Source organism: Pecten maximus, chromosome 4 (genome assembly GCF_902652985.1).
Source record: "Pecten maximus chromosome 4, xPecMax1.1, whole genome shotgun sequence".
Classification (NCBI taxonomy): domain Eukaryota; kingdom Metazoa; phylum Mollusca; class Bivalvia; order Pectinida; family Pectinidae; genus Pecten; species Pecten maximus.
In genome coordinates this window covers 15527386-15551179 of record NC_047018.1, presented here as the reverse complement: position 1 = coordinate 15551179, position 23794 = coordinate 15527386, and the positions used below count along the sequence as shown (strand labels likewise).

General features: G+C 36.1%; 1 protein-coding gene across 1 annotated transcript; it reads right to left on the bottom strand.

Moving 5' to 3' along the window:
- Positions 1-4664: 4664 nt before the first annotated feature.
- On the bottom strand, positions 4665-22568 carry LOC117325353 (sushi, von Willebrand factor type A, EGF and pentraxin domain-containing protein 1-like). The gene is made up of 21 exons (XM_033881506.1): positions 22493-22568; positions 20389-20553; positions 19418-19588; positions 18495-18728; positions 17990-18160; positions 17393-17569; positions 16720-16893; positions 16023-16196; positions 15566-15742; positions 14492-14686; positions 13001-13109; positions 12667-12761; positions 11768-11967; positions 11296-11383; positions 10800-10873; positions 10006-10042; positions 8607-8704; positions 7458-7577; positions 7030-7178; positions 5070-5180; positions 4665-4764 (listed from the first exon to the last, which is right to left on the bottom strand). Exons 1-20 carry the CDS (start codon positions 22551-22553, stop codon positions 5150-5152), a joined length of 2700 nt encoding a protein of 899 aa, XP_033737397.1. The 5' UTR covers positions 22554-22568; the 3' UTR covers positions 4665-4764; positions 5070-5149.
- Positions 22569-23794: the final 1226 nt, after the last annotated feature.

Below are 23794 nucleotides of genomic sequence, written 5' to 3'. Positions count from 1 at the left end.
CCCTATAGCCTGTGTGTATTTACATCATTCCCTCCCCTATAGCCTACATGTATGTGTCTTTTCATCATTCCCTCCCCTATAGCCTGTGTGTATTTTCATCATTTCCTCCCCTATAGCCTATGTGTATTTACATCATTCCCTCCCCTATAGCCTGTGTGTATTTTCATCATTCCCTCCACTATAGCCTATGTGTATTTACATCATTCCCTCCCCTATAGCCTATGTGTATTTTCATCATTCCCTCCCCTATAGCCTATGCGTATTTTCATCTTTCCCTCCCCTATAGCCTATGCGTATTTTCATCTTTCCCTCCCCTACAACCTATGTGTATTTTCATCATTCCCTCCACTATAGCCTATGTGTATTTTCATCATTCCCTCCCCTATAGCCTATGTGTATTTTCATCATTCCCTCCCCTATAGCCTATGTGTATTTACATCATTCCCTCCCCTAAAGCCTGTGTGTATTTACATCATTCCCTCCCCAATAGCCTGTGTGTCTTTTCATCATTCCCTCCCCTATAGCCTGTGTGTATTTACATCATTCCCTCCCCTATAGCCTACATGTATGTGTCTTTCCATCATTCCCTCCCCTATAGCCTGTGTGTATTTTCATCATTTCCTCCCCTATAGCCTATGTGTATTTACATCATTCCCTCCCCTATAGCCTGTGTGTCTTGTCATCATTTCCTCCCCTATAGCCTATGTGTATTTACATCATTCCCTCCCCTATAGCCTATGTGTATTTACATCATTCCCTCCCCTATAGCCTATGCGTATTTTTATCATTCCCTCCCCTATAGCCTGTGTGTATTTTTATCATTCCCTCCCCTATAGCCTATGTGTATTTACATCATTCCCTTCCTTATAGCCTATGTGTATTTTAATCATTCCCTCCCCTATAGCCTATGTGTCTTTTCATCATTCCCTCCCCTATAGCCTATGTGTATTTACATCATTCCCTCCCCAATAGCCTGTGTGTCTTTTCATCATTCCCTCCCCTATAGCCTGTGTGTATTGTCATCATTCCCTCCACTATAGCCTATGTGTGTTTACATCATTCCCTTCCTTATAGCCTATGTGTATTTTCATCATTCCCTCCCCTATAGCCTATGTGTATTTACATCATTTCCTCCCCTAAAGCCTATGTGTATTTACATCATTCCCTCCCCTAAAACCTATGTGTATCTACATCATTCCCTCCCCTAAAGCCTGTGTGTCTTCTCATCATTCCCTCCCCTTTAACCTATGTAACCCGGAGAATAAACAAATGATTATCGAATTATAAAAAATCTACCTTAATGAAATGTGATAATTATTGATTGTCTGAGATGTTTTAATGGGCCGTGGGGAACTCTTAGTATTCTCCTTTTATGTTGAGAGAATGAGTAACAACTCGATAGGATGTCATTAATAAAGCCAGCAGGGAATGTAAATATCTTCTACAGCCGAGCAATGTCATCACAAACATAGCGCCAATAGTTGCTACGACGAAATAACGAGGAAATAAAACTCAATTGTTCCGTCACATAAAGGCTGGGTTTGAAATATTAACCAGTCTATTGATTGTTACGTTTGTAATACCTATGCAACGTAGGCCAGACAATGTCTAATTGACGTGTTTTATAGGTATGGTAAAGGATCTTTCTGGCTCAGGTAGTAACATTATAACGAAACACAGTTTCAAAATATACATTATCGATATTTTCGTAGACTGCAATCCGCCACTACTCTATAATTCATAAATGAACACTTTTTTAATCATAAAGGCATGAGGTTGTAAAATATGTTAGGAATTGTCGTTTGGAATTAAGCTTAAACAAAATGATTTCATTTTTTGACCGGGTTTGATATTATATACCAGCGAATATTACTACACCTTTGACCGGGTGTGATATTATATACCAGCGAATATTAATACACCTTTGACCGGGTGTAATGTTATATACCAGCGAATATTAATACACCTTTGACCGGGTGTAATATTATATACCAGCGAGCATTAATACACCTTTGACCGGATGTGATATTATATACCAGCAAACATTATGACACCTTTTACCGGTATCATTCGTACCTCCTGTTTGTATTGAAGAGACAGTGTATATATGTCAGTCAGGTGATGAGTGGCTCTGGCTTTCTCGGTCACCACAAACGGTCCGATCTCCAACCGTTCTTCATCCGTTGGCCAGTACACACCAACTGTATCATTCTAAAATACAACCAAATTAAGTAAATGTCATAACTATTTTAGTGGATCATGGCAAACATGACACATCATTGTCTCAGATAAAAAAAACTATCGTTCGTCATCGACATAAATGTTGACAATATGTAAAATTTGGTGAACATTCTGCTATCGCTATATAAAATGTAGGATATTATAGAAATTATAATGTATAAACGTGTTACGAATAAATGTGTAAACATGTATGAGGTGTGCGGGATACTTCTTTCGAGTTACTTCCCCTTATTCTTGTGTAAGCAAGGGTTTATGTTATCTTTTTAATTATACTGACCCCCGCAACACGACACCAACAAAAGAGAAAAGCTTTTGGCCGAATTTATTACAAATAAGCATGACAATGCACATGTGATAATTCATCAATTACTCAACACACATTATTAGCATATATACCATCACATGTACAAAACATACACAACCAAGTTACACATTTATAACGAAAAAAGAACTAAGTACTAGGCAACAAATAAATTAGGCCTAAGACCGTTTCCCACAATCAATATCATACAGTCAAATATGAACTAGTCTTAAATATATAAGAATCTTCCAGAAATTGTAATAAATACATATAAAATCTTCATGACTTAATGACTTTGATATAATTCAATGACTTTAATCATGAATTAAAATATGAAATATTAAACATAAAATTATAATATGATAAAAACTATCAAAAATATTATCTATACAAAATTACTTTAGTAAGAAGTAATACTACACGGAAAAAAAACTCAGAAAAGAAAGCCTTCTTGGGTGGATGGGAGTGGAAAATCGATCTATCAGTTGTGTTAAAAGAATGAATATAGCGTGCCAAAATCACAAATGAGTCCCGAGAATATTTACATAACAAATTTACTCAATGGCCAAATATCTAGCCACTGACCAATGAACTACAAACAGGTGCGAAACCAGCTCGTAACAAAGTACTACTTCTGTCATGCTGAAGTATCCCTATGGTTTATATCTAATTGAGATAAATCAGTATCATACTCCATATGTCTAATTGAGTTAAATCAGTATCATACTCCATATGTCTAATTGAGATAAATCAGTATCATACTCCATAAGGCCTTCATACTGCCATATTTAGATAACCATGAATTCCGTTAATGTCTATATCAAATAACTTGGTATGTTACTACACAAGGTCTACATAGTGTCATGGTTAGATCATTTCTTCACAATAAAATATAATCTAACGAAGTTTGTAGTGAAGTACAAACTTTCCTTTTTACTACACTCCGAGGAGCGTTTACCTTCAAGTCATGTTGTGTGTTGAGCATGACTACGGAAGAGACGTGCTGCTCGTGCACAAGTCTCCAGAAGTCGATGACGGTATGGGGTAGGGGCATCTGTGTCGTTAGGTACTGGACGCGTTTACTTCCATCCTGGGAAACAAATCAAACAGCATAACGGTATTACACTGGTGAAGCCTAATGTTTACCTGGTGTGAAACATGACATCTTCCCTCAGTCAAACAATGGCATAATGTCACTTGAGAACATGGACAATATACATTAACATAACGAACATATACAAGCAACACATTTCGCTGAACAAGGTTTCTGGTTTTGATATGAAGAACATGAATTCGTTTTGTATGGTGACTTTATTAAAGAGCAACTTTCTTAGAATAGCTTAATTAACAATGCTTTGGTTGCTCGTGCAAAAATGAAGATGGCGGTGGAGGTCAAGTGTAAGAGAAGTAACAGACATTATTAGTAATAAAAACAGATGTTCACAGGAAACAGAATTGTTTACAAAAATCAAGTTCAAATAATACAAAATGGCTGAAAGAGATATGATATGTTGCATGTTTTGTACTGAATAGTGGTGGTTGAACAGCTTTGCAGTATCTATCCTCATGGTTAATATTAGACAAACCATTTGAACGAGTTTACTTACTGACAGGAAGACAGCGTTGATGTAATCGTTAGTTCCGTCTACAGGTGTTGAAAGGAACGGGCGGTACTTGTCAACTGAAAATATGGACATCATCATAGGTACATGACCTATCTCTAACATCCCGGCCATGTTTATTTCCTCGTGTTTATTACAAGTTATCTCATTAACTAACAGAAACATAGCGCTGGGAAGCAGACATCACGAAAAATAGTGTTGACCATTACAAAACATTCAGAAAACAATACCTAAAGTAGAGCTTATTGATTTGTGGCGACATTAGAACTAAGGAACGGTCTAATGATAACGACAGCATGCTTTGTATATGTCTTATTTCCGTTCTAGATAGGATAGAAGTTTTTATGAAGAAAAGTTATTCTCCTGTTCACAAAGCAAAAAAGACAAAACTGAAAGTAAACTTATCAACATTTACCATTATCTTTTAGAATCAATGGGCGATGACACCACATTTGTTATATTATATGAATTTTACAAATGCTTATACAATATGGCCTTACCCGGCAGTAGGTTGCTGTATCTGTTTTTACTTTTGTTTTCCTCCTTTTTTCCGGCGAGGAAAGCACTTTCAGGTAGTTTAGGAGACAAACTATGTAGCATCTAAAACAAGGTGTAATGAGTCCGATAAAATAGGTTTGAATCATGAGATGCTATTAAGATATAAAAAAAAAATCACATTTTACCTTGCATTGCTCTCATCAAAATTTTATAATTCATGTATATATTCTAGTTTTGTGTTTATAAATTATCTTCACACACCATTCCCACAGCACTTTTGCCTTAGACCAAAATTAATATTCCAAAATAGTATTCAATATTTAAAATAAACTCAAAATGCAATACTGTATATTTATCTTTCGAATCATATACTTTGATTTAATGAAAAGAGATTGTAAAGGACTCACCGCATATTCTGAGTGTAACTGTCTGAAGGTCTCCCGAAATACATTGACGGGGATGGCAGTATACCCATGTAGATGTTCCACTAGAGCCTCGTGTATAAACACGAACTGTTTCTGTATGACGTAAGGGAGATAAGTATGATATATACATGTATGTGAGTTTCAGATACACGGGCACACAACTGTAATTTGTTTTTAAAGAACAGCGACCATACAATTCAAAGAAAATCAATTTATGTAATTATTCATTGATTTTATTAATTGCAGTTTAGTAAAATCGAAATTGATATAGTTTGATGTCGTAACACGACAGTGTTCAATGTTCATTGACGTGCCCCCACTTATCAAGTGACGTTTGTATCACAGTACGATGTTATTTATATTTCAATTCGTTATATTTTATGATTATAATAGTTCTAGTCTAATTTAGATATACATTGTACGATAACATTTGTTACATTGTACGATTACATTTGTTATATTGTACAATAACATTTGTTAAAGTGTACGATTACGTTTGTTATTGTGTACGATTACATTTGTTACAGTGTACTATTATATTTGTTACATTGTACAATAACATTTGTTAAAGTGTACGATTACATTTGTTATATTGTACGATTATATTTGTTACATTGTACTATTATATTTGTTATATTGTACGACATTTAATACAGTGTACGATAACATTTGTTACTTTGTACGACAACATTTGTTACATTGTACGACAACATTTGTTACAGTGTACGATTACATTTGTTACAGTTTACGATTACATTTGTTACATTGTACGATTACATTTGTTACAGTTTACAATTACATTTGTTACAATGTAAAATTACATTTGTTACATTGTACGACAACATGTGTTACATTGTACTATTACATTTGTAACATTATACGATTACATTTGTTACATTGTACGATTACATTTGCTACAGTGTGCGATTACATTTATCATATAGTACGATTACATTTGTGTCTTACATGGTTAGATTACATTAGTCACATGGCACGAGGACATTATATAGAGACATGTCCCTTGTAACATATTATTATGAGATATAGCATGAAGGCATTGAAAGGACGATTACAATACAGTTCAGCTTTATATTTACGTTTTGATGCCTATTTATGTTTCTATCATTAAAATAATATTTCATTCATATATCAGTATTGCGGGTATAACGTACACACCGTTGTCTGGACCATGTTGAGTCGTTGTCTGCGCAGCGTTTCCACGCAGCGCGTGACGCTGACGTACCCAGTTGCGGATGCCTCCTGGACTAGACATGCTAGGGCGATGTACGTGCCCGTCCGCCCTATACCGGCACTAGAGGGCACAATATGTCGTACTTATCCGTGTTTCAGTGGTATTTACTGTTATGGTTATATGGTAATTCATTGTAATCCTAAATTGTCAATAGTCTGTTCATTTGATATTTACTTTTACTAATAGCCAAGACATCATACCACATCGTAATTAATTCAAATTAGTTATGTGATCAGTTGTTAATAAAGTGCAGAGTACATCCGGCACCCACGTTCCGACTTCGACACTTCAGATCAAGGATTATTACAACGTGTCCTGATTTCCTACTGTAACTTCTTTGTCGAATTGACTTGTTGGTTAGTGATCCTAACATATTTATCAATGCGTTGGTATCTATTGATCGTATACGTATAGAAATGTAGAATGTTGTTTAAAGCATTTTCATAGTATTCGCTGACTCTTCAAAGAGGCTATTCTTTATTTTCTTTAATCTATACTCTGTCCAATGTGATGTAGGTATAGTTATCTAAAACGAATTACATTTTTTGTAGATATATTTCACTACCTGTATTAAGTGTTCATAATCATTTAGTATGTCAGTTATTAGTTATTTGTTAATCAAATAAAGCGTACGTGTTTTGTATAACGTCATTTGTCATTTTAAACAAACTTACAATGAATTACACTTACCTACAATGGACTATGACAGGAACATCATATTGCTGCCCTAGTGACTCTACTTTACGGTAGAACTGTACAAGGGACGCAGCACTAGGTGGCGCTTTCTGATCTGGCCAGTCAGTATAGTGAAACTGGGTCACGCATCTGTTTAATGTGCCCTAAGTATATATCAATTGCAAGTTATATACAATAGAAAGTATAAGTTGTTACATATGTTTATGTCGTTACGATACACCCGACATAGTTTGACCTCGGTGGCTATAATTGGTATTGATACGGTTTGGTTGTCAACGTGTGCAGAAAGAAATTATAAAATTAACACCAAGACTCTTCTTGTGGAAATATAATTCAATCAAATTAATTTTTCATTCACGAAAATTACATAGTGTATATTTTCAATGTTAATACGGCAGTGTATATTAACAGATTTTACTTACTTTTTGTACTTTAAGTTGTCTAATGACGAACGTTCCAAGATCTTCTTCGCTTTCCAAAGTCACTGTTATTGAGCTAAATTGTTCGCTTCCACGCTTTGGCCAATACTGCTGGCATTTTGTCTGGAAGAGTATTACATCAGTCATTTTCATTTATATTCTCTTTACCTCATTATTTTTCTACAAAATTGCCAGTGGCATAACTTCTGCTTTCTTAGTATGACACGTAATACTTAATTATATTGTATATAATATAGTAATAAATATATGATAATGCTTAAGCATTATTCAATGCTTAAGCATTATTCAATGCTTTGTATATCTACTGTAAAATAGCCAATGACATACAATTACATGTAGTTTGTATGACATTACCAAAGCTACTTTACCGCTTTCTACAAGTCAAGTTTGTGTGACATTACTAAATCTACTTTACCGCCCCCATAATGGTCAGGTTTGAGTGACATTAATATTGCTACCTAATCGTCCCCTGCAAGTCAAGTTTGTGTGGCATTACTAAAGCTACTTAACCAACCCCTACCCGTCAAGTTTGTGTGGCATTACTAAAGCTACTTTACCAACCCCTACCCGTCAAGTTTGAGTGGCATTACTAAAGCTACTTTACCAACCCCTACCCGTCAAGTTTGAGTGGCATTACTAAAGCTATTTTACCAACCCCTAATGGTCAGGTTTGAGTGGCATTACTAAAGCTACTTTACCAACCCCTAATGGTCAGGTTTGAGTGGCATTACTAAAGCTACTTTACCAACCCCTAATGGTCAGGTTTGAGTGGCATTACTAAAGCTATTTTACCACCCTCTAATGGTCAGGTTTGAGTGGCATTACTAAAGCTACTTTACCGCCCCCTAATGGTCAGGTTTGAGTGGCATTACTAAAGCTACTTTACCAACCCCTACCCGTCAAGTTTGTGTGACATTACTAAAGCTATTTTACCAAACCCTACCGGTCAAGCTAATGTGAAATTACTAAAGCTACCTTACCGCCCCCTACAGGTCAAGTTTGTGTGTACATTCTTAAGTCTGAGACATTATCTTGATTACACTCTCTCCCCTAAGATGATTTAACCGTGAAATTATCGTGATTAAATTTGCAACCCCTAGGAGGATTTACTCGTGATAATATCTTGATTACCTTTCCGCTCTCTATCAGATTTGTTAACATTACGATCTTCGTACTGCCAAGATGCCATACCATCTTCCAAAAGTCGTTCACTGTTGTTTTCATTGGTCCTTGAATTTAGACAGATGCTTTATACTTAGATATCATCAACAAAGCCTTCCTTTTATGGGATAAATAGATTTTTTTCAACAGCTTAAAAGTGAAATAATTCAAAAATATCTCATTTTGTAGGCTGGTTAAAATAAAACGACATCTTCATGTGTTCCGGTGACAAAACAAAGTGCACATTGGACATGAGAATAATAACGATTTAATCGAGAGATGAAGCTTTAAGGGGCATATAAACAGCAAATCCAGTAAAAAGTGAATTTACAAGCCTATAAATTACTACTATGATACAATTTCACATAATTAACGTGATCAACTTTTAGTATGTCTAATGATAAACCGTTGGCCTTACTGTTGACATGAAATGTATCGTGCTGTTTGTAAGTTTCAACAAAATATTCAAAAAATGCATGTTTAAGGGGGACACAATTATCTCATTTGTATCACATATATTACACAAAATAGCCATGTCATTTTTCTTACAAATGTCTAAAGCACATTTGGGGCCATGGTTTGACCAAATTTGACTTTATATTATGAAAAGGCCCCTAACTTCCCATTTTAATAATTTGTCTTAAAACGTGCTTCTTACTATGATCAGATGTCTTAAAAGTTGAATATTGGAGAATTTTTATTGATTGAAATCCCTCCCTGTATGCCATATTTGTGTGATATTACTCACAGCTGTCAGTAGCATTTCAAGGTAAAAACAAAATAAGTGTGTTTGCGTACATCAAATCAAAACTGGTCACACACATGGCCCTATGGTACGCTATAGACACTCGTGAGCATACCAGCATGGGTATAATTCAGGTTTGACTATTTGTGTGACGAGGTATTATTCCATGCTACATCTTACCACAAAGTAACTCTAAAGAAGAAACAGTTAGCATCCACAACAAATTGTTGGTGAGTTTAAGAAACTGCAAGTCAAAACAAACCTTTTGGTATATTTTTGTGCAAATTTCTAGATATTTATTCGTGTTTGAAATTCTGAATTACAGATGACACTTTCGGTGTTGTCAAACTTATGTGCGGAATGATATATAGATAAACCAATTCATGAACTCTTTGTTGTAGATGTGAAAAAGTGTATTTTACTACGCATATCGATACCACCATCTATCAGAGGACACAACACATGCGAGGACAAAACCTACTATGGTATAATCTGTAATGAAAGCTGACGGACTCTGTAAATGTATGTGGATATAGTAGACATGCTTTGCTGGAAAATTCAGTGATAGAGAGCTAGAAATATAATTATTGATACCCAATGTAAATATAAAGGTTACGGATTTACCTTGAGCAGCCACGTACTGATGGATTTTCTCGAACCCCTTTACAAATGGACAAATTTTCAATATTAATCAATCATGCATACAATTCCAGTCAGGCCAGTCAAGAAAACCAACGAAAGACATAACCACTATACATGTAACCGTTTGTTCCCACAGAATAAAACATGGAAACATTATCAACTAACTTTGAACAATATAAGTAATTGTCGAAACAAAAACACCTGTCTAAAAGATTTTAATTTTTTTTTACTATGTACCTGATATGTTTCTTTAAATTTTACATGATCATAGCATAAACCCATAGAGTAGCCCATTCAGGATTGGTTTGATGTTGATTTACGTCTGTTAACACAACAATATCTTTTAAGTTCAGTTCCATCGAATGATGGCGCAAATGAATAAACAAGATACCAACTTTAGTCGCATCTGACGAATCATACTTTTGAAGTAAGTAGCATTCTAACGCTCTACCTGTCAGTCAGTCATATCGACATAGTGTAGTTTCGATTTGAAAACATTACGCCATATAGGATGCTAATATTTCAAATCCGTATTGAGGAGATACTGTTTGTGCTGTTTGGAGTTATTTCAAATGTTTAATAAATCAATAAATCGATGACAACTGAATTATGTGTAACAGGAGAGGAGAAAATGTAGCGGCCAGACCGGGGTTCGAACCCGGGACCTCCGAACACTAGCCGGATGCTCTACCGATTGAGCTACCTGGTCACCGATGATCGACCCAGTCCAGTCCCGCTACATATGTTATTCAATTTAAAATAACTTACTTACTTACATTTATATAACTGGCATTAATGTAGTCAGATGTATCGCCAGCATCTTTCTCGAGACAAACGCGGGTTGTGTCATCTGATTAAAGAAACAGCAGGCAGTTACCGCATTATCAAATCCGAAAGGGAAACGAAAGGCCAGCAACCGGAATTAAACTCAAATGATATGAACCAAGGAGACACAAAACCCCAAACCGAGAAATAACTGTCACAGTCGAAACATGATATATTGAAACCATGGAGACAAAAAAAACCGTAATCGATGAATGACTACAACAGACATACGATCAACCCAAACCAATTAGACACCAAAAACAGTAACTGAGAATTTACCTTTAATGTATTATTTCCATGTCGTTACCTGTGTAGAAAGTGCAAAACTTTTCATATTATAAGTATTTTCGTACGTATCTGATAACACTGTTGTCGCAAATCAGCAGTTGGTATGGGACAGACGATATAATAAAATAATTAAAGTGGATTCCATAATTCTATACTTACATGGGAACACGTGTTTGTATCTATTTTTAATTTTATTCTCTGGCAGGTTGGCCTCGGCGACTGGTTCTTGTAAACCCTCTTTAAATTTCTGTCGGCAAGAAATTATGAAACACTGTATCAGTTGTTATCGGGAATTATGTACGTCGTCATGTTATGTTAACATAAAGAAGCCATAACAATGTAAACATCTCATTCCGATGAAACCTTTGTTGACAATAGATATTTCATTTTCAAGAATCATTATCTGTCGTTTTGCTCACTTCGAACTAATACAACTAGTAAATTCGGTTGCATGTAGCTTATGACAAGCTCATTTTGTTATAATGAATGTAATTATAACATATATGTCTGACTGAAATTAGTGTCCAAGATCACGATCAATATTTAGCGCTCTGTATATAAATACTATATCAGATTTGTCTAATGATAAAGCATAACATATGTTAATTAAATGTAAAGCTGAATTATTTACGGCGAATGTTGTGGTGACGTAACCTTCAGTTTTCAAATCCTTGTTAACAAATTCTTGAAGATTGTCGACAGCTATTGTTCCTTCAGGAACATTAGACAGGGGAGTGAACTCGTAATACGGATTCGACACATCCTTAGGCTGCACGTCTGTATCCGGGCCTGCTATGTACTCAAAACTATCGCTGAACGAATCGAAGTCGTCTGAAGAGAGATCGTATTCTGTATTTCGTAACATGCCACTTCATAATCATTTTCAAATCTGTTCATAATGGTACATTCCACCACAATAGCTGGGCGTTATTGAACTTACAGGGCAACAAAAAATAGATGCATGTTTTGAATGCCATGTCGTTAGAACATGTAAATGCCTTTTGATTAGCTGATGACACGGTGACCTTGACCGGGGATACTTTTTAAACATGTGGTTCAATGCATTTTGATTGGCTAACACTTGAAGGTCGCCTAACAAAAAGGTAGTTCGCAATTGTTTCTGTGATATTTTTTTATAGATAATTGCTATAAAATTCTATTTGAAGAAAAGAACTTGTTAACTATTTGTTATTTCCGCATATTTATGTTATTGTTAATTCTGCATATTAATAACCGGTATTCCACTTCTAGTCATATCCTTACGTCCAAACTGACACTGACACAAAACAGGTCAATTCAACATCAGAATAGCTTTTTTATTGTGGTAGATACAGGTCGCAGAAACTCGTGGTCGTTTGATATGTATCTCAAAAATAAAATAAAATCTAATTAATTGATACTGTTTTAAAGCAGATGTGAAAATACATAACCAATCTCAACGCCTATCAATGTATATTCTTCATTCGGTATGGTAAGCTTTGATAGCAGGTAATAAACCATTATCGGACCTACAAACAGTGGATACGCTACCTGAAACTTCAGAATCCATTTCTCCATAAGTCGCTTTAAAAGAGGATTCCTTTCGTACCAAATGTTTAACACTATGCTGCTTTTTTCTGTTCTTTCTGAAATAGGAACGTTATTAAATAGATACTTCATATAAGTATTTATCATGGCGAGAAAAAATTATATAAATAGAAAAGTATTAAGGTCGACTAAAAGCTACAGAAAGCAACAGATTGTATGTTTTTCACCACTTCAACCAAAATAAAAGGCGTTGACCGTTACTACATACTGTTTTGAAATCTTATATGGATATGGATATGTTACGTATATCTTATGAAAGGCTTACCATGGTACTCACCTTTTGTGTGCGATCAGTAGGGCGATAATTACTAGGGCCGTAATAAATACGAAGGCTGCGATCAGGCCACCCATTAGACCAGACGACTCCATGTCCGCTTGCCGCAGTGCTGTCATAATTGCAAACGTTACATTCAAGGAAAAGACGTAAGAAGACAACAGCCCAAAGAGTAACACAAACTTTTTCGGAATTCACAAGAATACTTTAAACTTCAGACAACAACATGCTTATTATTCCTGAGATGTGAGTCGTCGGTTACATGGAGCGCATCCTTATCTACCAAAGTTACTTCCCTTTGTGTAACTTTCTATCGTTATAGCGATAATGTTGACAGTCGTTGGGAGACGATAATTATATATTCCCGCGTTTCTAAGGCATAGCGGGAATACTTTGTATTCTCCGACACGCAGTGCATATGCTGTAATAGGCTTCGATTGGGGTACGTATGTGGGGCGCACTGGTCCTTCTCTAACTTGTCGTCAACTAGTGCAGGCATTGCTTACATGTCGTCTGGTTTATTTTTTTCAATTTCCAGTCATGCAGGATTCAAGACAGTCTATATCTGACCAGATACAGGGCGTGGTCGGAAAATCCCAGAATCAAATTCTTGGCCATTTAAACAATTTAATTATAAAAAAGTTGAGTTCTTTAGAAAGGAAAGTATGTGAAACTTCGGATATTTGCGTGTTTGAGGTTTGTTTATTACGTGTTACGAAGTGGAGAGAAGACCGAAGAAATACAATACACGCGCGAGTTCGGTCACGGAAATCTGTCCCTATACGTCAATATTTTCTTTTTTTCATTACCATTATACCTCACGTTTCGTTACAGTTTCCATGTTTAAATCGCATCACATGACAAGCATATAAAACAGCGTATATTTTTCTCGTGAGAGAAATTAAAAATATATCACCGGGACGCGGCTCCATGTAGACCTTCATATTCTCTTGCGCGGAGTCGTCTCCCTTTCAGTTGTTTACAAATGGCAGACGAGCAGAAACACGAAAATGTTCGTGCAGTAGAAGAAACAGAAAATGAACAAAATCCTACAAAATGCTCCAAACAATTTCAATAAACATACACGTCAATTGTTTCCACGAGTTTCTAAAGGAAACAAGCAATAGCACCTGGAATCGTATCAATCAGGCACATCACAGGAATTTTTACTTTTTAGTATCATCATTATTTATTTTTTTTCGGGGAAAATAAAAAAAATCTTTGCTCCTGCTGCAGTACCATAAATGCATATTGTCATTGCAAAAATGTACATGTGATAATACTATCTCCTCGTTATTACTTATAACTGACATCGGCCTAAGTTGCCATTATCGCCCAACATTACAAAAAACATGTGCTGGCAAAGGTCAAAAATCAATATTAAAGGAGGAGGGGAAGTCACCAGGATGGGGAAGTGTACAATAGCTATTAACCCAATTCTGTTCATAAATCTTTCTAACAGAAACATGCAGTTCATTCCTTTTCTGTGCCTACCTGATTTGACGCATTGAGGGGGAAGGGAGCTCCACGTGCCGTCTTCCTGACAGGTGATAGATGTGGGTCCAATCATCACATAATCAGGAGTGCAGGTGAACCCCAATTTTGTTCCGTATTGGTATGTTGCCTCACTTGATGTGTTTGTTAGTGTCACGTCGTTGGACATGGTGAATGTGGGACACTTCATTTGAACTGGGAAAGACAGTGATTCTTCTGTTACTATTCTATCGAGTTAGCAAAGTCGAATGGGCTACGTTCTATCATAGTTCATAGATGACTCTTTTTAAAAACAATAATTTGCTAGTGTGGTTTAAGGGCTATTGTGATGTAATTTCAAATTTGTCTTCGATTACATATCTTATCATCTTTATGAACTGTTATTAATGAAAAATATATAAATAAATGATAATAGAATATATTCTCAAAATCATACCAACAGTTCATCAAGACATGTATTAAATGATGTTACTATAAAACAACTCCTCAACATTCACGATATTCTTATTGAACTACTTTGCTTAAACAAGATTTACAATGTACGTATCCACGCCACAAATGAGTGACAGTGCGATTTAAAATGCGCGTATCTACCTAAAAAGCATACATTCCGCAGATTTTTCTTTAAAAAGCAAATGGAATATCAATTTTCAAGTACGTCTGGTAGCTATTTTTTTCAATATCATTGAAATGAAGCTGTCTGTCCTTATTGGATCGGAAGAGAGGTCTTACTCTGGGAGAAAATCAGAGTCCCCCCAAAAAACCACGCGGTCGAACAGGTGCCCCATACCCTTTCAGGTCTGATCGGGGAATCGAACCTCGTACAACTAGTTAAAAGTTAAGTGTGTTACCAATGTGCCCCACTCGATCACTCAATGAAGCACTGTAGTAGTTCCGCTGAAAAGAGGCCTAGCGGTGATAATTGCAAGTAATCCGGGTAGTTAGAAATCGATATACGGAATGCCCGTGTTAGGTATATCGTATCAGGAGGAATGTCAACAAGAGAGGAAGAGTAAGCTGATGTGATCTGATGTAAAATTCCTGATGCCTAGATGCAGTATATTTGACACTCACGGCGACAGGCAGGAAGTTCTCCGCTCCAGGTCCCATTTGCCTGACACAACACTGAGGTTTGCCCGTCCACGTAATACCCCGGATCACATGAGACGTGCAGTTCGTCCGTATACCGGTATGTCTTGTCTGTCAGTGACAAGTGTTCGTCCGTAGTAACTGGTGTGGGACAATGCATCGCTGTGGAAATTAAGGTATAATCTAAATGTAGTAGTGTTTGATATCTTCACGTATGAAAACAACAAAGAATAGCGACATTTTAAACAAAACATAATTCAAACTCATACATTCTACTATCAAATAGTTGTTTTTGATGGATACATAATACTGGAGTGTTTATATATTCATTCGAATTTCAATTTAACAAAACATATTAAAATATTCTCATCAAACGTATTTATCAGTTGGTAATGTTTGACATACGTGTTACAATGTTTTGAACTCGACCTTGAATACGAACCTTGGCATGTAGGGAGCTCCGCATCCCAGCGCCCGTCCGTTCTACACATCAGGGAGGAAGGTCCATCCATCGTGTACCCATATTGGCATGTGAGAGAGATGTTGTCTCCATACTCATACGTCTTTTCAATAAACAACAGGTGATGCTCCTCTCCCGGGGACGGACAAGTGACAGCTGTTAAGAGAAAATGATCCGGAATTTAAAGGTTGCAAATCGGTGTAGAATTCCAAAGAATGACATTACAATTAAAACATATGTAAACTTTTCTGTGTATATTCATGTATCGATTAGAATATATTAACATTATAACAAAACACAACGACAAATGCTAAATAATTACAGTGTACGCTATTTTACTGAGTGATGCCGATATCTTAGTGGTACATTATGATAATAGTTTACATTGCACTATTGTACCGGCAAAGAATACCGACATGATATCGAAGCCATAATTCAAATGCAAATTCCATTAAACGAGTGGTAAATATATTTAAAGAGACTCATGAAAAATTAAAGGGGAATAAGACCATATGCTCCATAAGAGTAAGCGTACTTCGCTTCGTCGACAACACTATGCAAATTTAGGTCAAATTCCTGGTTATGTGACACTCTAACAGCGGATTAAGTACAAAATAAAAGGTCACGCTTGATTAATCAAAAAGGAGCATGGAATTATTAATGATAAAACACTACTCACGATTACAAGTTGGATAAGGCATACTCCATGATCCATCTGCAGTACAAACGAGGATCCCCTGGCCGACCATATCGAAGCCCACCAGGCACGAGAAATGCACTTCATCTGGGAAATGGTAAGTCTTGTATTGATACCGTAATTTCGGGTGGTGACCAGAGATTCCACACTGTACCGCTACAAACGAAAATTAATTCTCCTGCAGTAGACATGGACTTATCCATATATCAGTTGGGGAGTATTACCTACGATATTCCACAAATTACCGCTACAGAGGAAATTATTATCGAGGTGGTTATTGTGTTTTCAGTAGGCGTGATGAAATCTTAATATGAAAGGGATAAGGCAATTTGGATGATGTTTCTGAGGTCGTGGGAAGAAATACTGCAATCAGGGAACTCGCGAACATAACGAATCAATACTGTTACACAGGTGTACTGCATGATAAATTGTGATTACCAAACAAGCATCGAAATTATACCTTCCATTGTTCTGGGTTGTTTTAAACTTGTAACTAAATTATATTATTTAATCTTGAACATGCAATCTAGTATATTTTTAAAATCGGTAAAACAGGGGAAACTTTGTGATGAAACAGGGATGCGTGACTGAGTCACTAATATGGTGTGTAGACGAAGAAGACGGAGAATCTTGATAGCCAAGGTTTATCCCATACCTGAACACGTTGGAAAACTGTCGCTCCATCTTTTCTTACTCAGGCAAGTTAGACTTGAACTTCCGCTCAAAGTGAAGCCTTTTACGCATGATAGCTGTAGAATGTCGTTGTAATGATATGTACGGACCTGGTACAGCAGGTTCTTGTCAATATTCGATGGGATCGGACAAACGATGGCTAAAATGATAATGTTAAGTATTCCACCGGCGTTAACAAGCTGTTGTCATCTTACACACTATCGTGTAATTATATGAAACAATTATTACAAGTTCCAAAGTAAAGGGATCATCGAAGTATAAACAATACAATGGTTATAACTAAGTTTTTTTCGGATACAATATGTTCATATATTACGTTTCTTTGTTTTTGTTTTTATTCACGAGAACCGTTTTTTAAATGGATTTTCTGTTTTCTTCGGTTGCCATGCGATAGAAGACAATAGGAAACTTTTCGGAAATATGAATTACGATATAAATATCAGGTCATCGTTGATCTCTGAAAAATATTTGAAAAAAATATATCCTCTTCCAACACTTCGCTGTCTTAGGTTTGAAACATCGTATTCGTTATCGATACATGGCTATGTAGGGTACTGACCTTGACAGGTAGGGAATGTTCCTAACCAGGATCCATCCGACTGGCATCGCAAACTCTGTGTACCCATCCGTTCGTACCCAATTACACATGAGAAGTAGGCGTTGTCACCATAGTAGTAATTCTTGTTCTCCACAACTAAGTGACTGTCATAGTCCGTCGGCAGGTCACAAACTAAACAGAAGTGATGGTCAAGTTATTTCGTGAAGAAGAAATCTCCGTGAACACAAAACACATCATCAATAATCACTACCTACAATTCACCAACCGCAACTATTATTAACGAATAAAATGTGCTTCTTTTCTACGTTGGTAGCAATATTACATGGTGCAAAAGGCAGAATACCTACCATTAAGTTTAAAGCTCACAATTATCAACATCAGATGTGTACATGACATAAAAAAAACGTGCAAACCCGGTTTTGGGGAAAACGACTCATTTGTACTGGATTCGTTATAACAGTTCAGGTTTCATATAACATTTAAAGTTTACACAATTTGTACTTACCGCAGAGTGGCACGTCACACACCTCCCACTGTAGCTCGGGGTCTGTGGTGTAACACCAGGGTCCTACAATGTTATGGTTCGGGTTCCGACAGTAGTTGGCCTGGTCTGCTAGTTTATGGTACCCGTGTATGTGAGGAAACTGGGATGCCCATCTTTGACAGACTCGCCCAGAGGATGTCACGTTCATGTGTCCGGTGTAGTCTCGACCGTTTCGTTTTAACTTGCATTCTTTTGCTGAACAGAACAAAACAGTTACTGTTTGTCTTCTTTGTAAATAATGTATGTTATTCTTACCAACGTAACCAGATCAATTTGAAGGGGAAAACAAACTAGCTGTTTCTTACCTCGGTTTGTATTTATGACTATCAATTCTTGTACAACCGCAGCTAAAGCGACGGGTTGCTTATTGTGGTAAGAACTCGGATGCATGTTGGTGTGTGTGCGTTATGCTTTTTATACAGTCTATATGTTAGTTATTTTGTTTTCTTCATAGTTTCCCTCATTTTTTAAATGTTGAGTAAGAATTACGGTTTGTGTAATATTGTGTTGTTTTGGGTTGAAATTAGTACAGTAACTTAAGACTTAACTTTCCTGACTTTAACATTAATTTTGATTTTGATTACAGGTGTATTTGGTTGGCTTCATATTCGACCTTTGTGATTAAATGAAAAACATCAATCTATTGTAGTAGCAATCCGTTGTGCTTTATCAACACAGTCATCAATTTAGTCATCCGGTTTCTCATACATCACTTACATTTAATTGTCTAGATCATCACAGTAATGTGAACGAAGGATGAGGCGTCAGAAGATATTAATTATTTTACATACACTCTCAGCAAAACAGATGTTTTCATTAAATTAATACCCATGATCAGTTAATCAGCCAATGATGTACTGAAGTCAGACAGAACGTCACCTTACCTACACATTCCGGTAAATCCTGGCCCCACGAAGAATCCGCCCCGCATGTAAGGATGGACGGGCCCTTCATCTCATATTCCATAGGACATGAAAAAGACACGGTATCCCCATAGTAGAATGTTGTAGCTTTAGGGTACAACAGTAACTCCCTATTCACTGGGCATTCTATCGCTACAATAAAGAGAAAACTCCTTATCAACCGTGAATTATATCGATGCAATGAATGAAAACTCCATAGACACTGGATATTCTATCGTTATAATAGAAACATAACTCCATATTCACTGGATATTCTATCGTTACAATAAAGACAAAACTCCATATTCACTGGATATTCTATCGTTACAATAAAGACATAACTCCATATTTACTGGATATTCTATCGTTACAATAGAGACATAACTCCATATTCAGTATGTATTTGAACGCTTAAATGATGAGACAACAACGTTTTTGGGGAAGGTTACTATAATTTCGAAATGCCAGGAACTAGGCGGCGAATTGGAATAGAAGTTCTACAGGAGATTTTCTGGTGTTATTCTTGGACTGGATACTTTGATAATGTTTAAGTATATTTGTAACTCGCATAAATCACGTCTAAGTGAAGTACGTACGTTTTCAGGACTATTTTCTAGATACTTGCCTTGTTTGACCCGGATTTTTAACGAATAGTAAAAGCTACATCGGCGAAATCGTGAAGCCTGTTTTGTGTTCACGGTGAATGGAACATGTACATACAATTCATTGTATTTGATGTCGAGTTTTGCTTGTTGATAATAGATTTGCTAGTATCCTGTATATAAGACGGGTTAATATCTCTCTTGATTTTTGTTTGCCCTTTACTAATTTGAGTCAATTAGGCAAACCCCTAGAAATATTTTGGCACGTTCCTATGTGCCATTCTACCACTACAATGAACATTTCAATAGACATGCATTACATATGGAAGCTGGTGACAATATGAATCCTACCTTCACAACTTGGGGTGATTTGATCCCACACACCGTTCTTACATTGGGCGAAATAGTACGGGGACGATAGCCTGTACCCTACGTCACACGTGAATACAACGATGTTGTCATACGTTCTGGTGTCCAGCATAAGATGGGGGTCAGAAGACACTGGGTCCGCACACTCTGTCAATAAAGGCAAACATATGCGTTAATATTCACGTATCTAGAACAAAATGTCGGTCAGAACACACAGCATTCACATAGTAATACTCTGCAAATTATGAATATAATTGTTATTATACATGTATTTACGGGTGTCCAGCATTATATACACATCAAAAACGAAACTGTAAATGGTTTAATAATGGAGCCTATACTTTACTGTGACAATTGTTGTCTTTGTGATGAAAGTCTAAACCGAAAGTGTGCACAATCAATTAACAAATCAATCAGTCGTGTAACAAATAATACAAAATAGGTAATAATTTCTTGATGCTTATTCATATCTTTGATATCGTGAATATATTTCGTTAACTATATATTTCGTTGACTATATAATTCGTTAACTATATATTTCGAAACATTTATCAGAAAATGCTTCTAGTGCCATCATATAAGCATATGCAGAATCACAAGCGTGAAATCGTAATTATGATATCTCACCAAATAGCTAGATGCAACGATAACAGCTTTTTGACAACGTCTTCGGCTCAGGATGGCAAATGTTAAACTTAACTTGAGAACCATAAAAAATACTTGATATTTCCTAAAAAAGTATTTGTCTTCAGTAAAATTGCCATTTAATGATGGCAATTCAAAAGTATGTGTTAAACAGGACATCCTTGCCTCAGGAACGAGGACTATACGAATAACACAACGTTGTGTAAATATCTTTCATCATATTTATTAGAGGATAGTCCTACTAAGATAAGAGCAAATTCACAGAACAGCAATATTGGCAAGTACTGTACGACGAGCAATACATGATCTCTGAAATAGAACCGTACTGTAGTCACTGTTTTGGTTTGTAATTATATGTTAAGTCATGTTTATCTTTATATACCACCGGAGGTATACATAAAACAGGGTGTCTAGGTAGAAGTAAGGGATTATAAGCTATTTATTTCAACCGATTTATGCTATGATCCTAAAGAATCGCGAGAGAAAGAAACCTTGTTATGATGACCATAATTAGTAAACAAACAACGTATACTAACATCCACTATCTAACAGCCTCTTACTTAGTTAAGCGTACACTTGCGCATTGAAATTTGATACCGCCCTGATTAGTACACGTAGCTTATATCTAAAATAGCAAGTACCTAGTAAACAACAACATATCATCAATGCATATCTATGTTTTTAGTTATATATTGTATATGTAAATAACAAGAAATGATGAATACGGGATATCGTAATGGAGATGATAAGGGGATGTTTCTTCAAATACTCACTATACCTGTACATTAGTATTTCAGGAAAGGAATCAATATTCCGAACTTGTCATTGTAACATATGGGACTTACTAGACAGGGAACTACATCCCGAACGAAAAGCTATGACAAATGACATTCCTGGAACTCTGAGTGTGTAAATGTCACCGTGAGAGAGAGATATATTACTGAATATGTTACTGGCCACCGGGATGAAATGGTATTTCTGAATATGTTACTGGGTACTGTGACGAAATAGTATATCAGGATATTTTACAGGTCACTGAGCTGTGACAAAACGATATTCTGGATATCGTACAGGCCACTGTGACAAACGGTATTCTGAATATCTTACAGGTCACTTTGACAAAACGGTATTTTGTGAATGTGTTTCTGGTCGCGTTAATAAAGGTATTAACGAATAGGAAACAACATCCTGAACAAATTGTCACTATTTCGGGGTGATATACTTGCAATCTTGAAAATTGCGGTTCTAGAGAGGACATAACGTCCGAAAAGGGTCAATGTGAAAAGTGTTGATTCTGAGAGGACACAATAACCTGAGCAGACCACTGAGAATTATCAATGGTTATGATGCAGCACACCCTGAGATATGGATCTTTGTGGAGGCGTTCTTCCAAGCAAAATATACAAACACGACATAAAAGGTCAACTGTTAAAATTCTTACCGTTCTGAGATTTGCCGGAACCACAACAGACACAGAAAATGAAGAGGATCCGAAGATTCATCGTTACCACGACGTGTGTACTACCTCAGACAGGATACACACTATGTAGCTGTCTAGTGTTATACACGCAGGATCGGGAAGTAGACAGATCCGTTTGTCACAGTGTACTTCCGGTTACAAAGCATATCTCAATCAATGGTTGAGTAATTTTTCATATTAGGCGTCTAAGACAATTAGTTTTATCAATCCATACATGTATATATAATTATATACATAATTCAGTTACAGCAATGTCTTCGAGTTACAGGTTTATAAGTACATTAATGTGTTATTATTTAATGTGATGGAGAATGTATCGGTAAATGGTAGAATTTAATTAAAGTAAGTTTCTGAGTTAAATTTGAATAGTATATATATAGTCCGACATTTATTCCGATGAACATTGACGGTAATAACCATAGAAACGTATTTAAATGACATACAATGAGGTATCGATAAACGCGGGATTCCAATTTTGCCCAGACTTTTTTACCTTGTATTTTCTTTGCCTACACCAAGTAGTGGACAGTTTTACTAAGTGCCTGGCGTTAAATGTACTTCGCACAGTTTAACAACAATACACGATGTATTTGTAAAATTTATGCTTTTGTTAACAATATAATATCTTAAATGTATCGGTTTTGTGATTGGCACAACTTACACACTTCTGGAAACAATATATAGTCGGTGTTCCTCAGTATTAAACACTACACAATATGCAGGTGGTTTTCCACCGAATTCCCCTAAAAATGTATTTTTCATTAAATAATCACCTTTCCTGAACAAGAAAATCTGATGTGTTATATAGTTCAATCCTATGGTTATAGATTCATATGTAAATCAATTGGAGGCGCAATACAGATTTTATATCAATTTTTGAATACCTAACGATTTGAACCCTAAATGGCATCAATACAACAAAAATAAGGTAATATGTTTGATGTGTTGAGATATCCATACTAAAATGCAATTTTAATTAAGTTTTAAATGAAATACCATCGACTTTCTGAGAAACTGAGCTTAACACTGAACTGTGAAGTCAAGTGAAGGTTGTGTTGAACTTCAGCGACGGATCTAAACGCAAATCTTTAAAGTGAAATGTTGAGGTAATACCACGAAATCACCGTCAGTATTATGTGCGTGTTGGCTTCGGCTGTATACTTCAGTGAAGTAGCGCACGAATATACCACTACATCACTCGCATATAGTGGACGCCGTCCTTAAATTGCCACAGCTGTTAAAAGGACGGTAAACAATAAAAAC

Bases quoted from the DNA above. Each gene is read 5' to 3' on its own strand.
- LOC117325353 (XM_033881506.1), bottom strand. From the start codon at position 22,553: ATGAATCTTCGGATCCTCTTCATTTTCTGTGTCTGTTGTGGTTCCGGC. The intron at 11,384-11,767 runs GTAAATAATTCA...TCTTGCCGACAG, and splicing joins ACGTCACCACAACATTCGCC to AAATTTAAAGAGGGTTTACA. The intron at 10,043-10,799 runs GTAAGTAAGTAA...CCATTTGTAAAG, and splicing joins TTAATGCCAGTTATATAAAT to GGGTTCGAGAAAATCCATCA.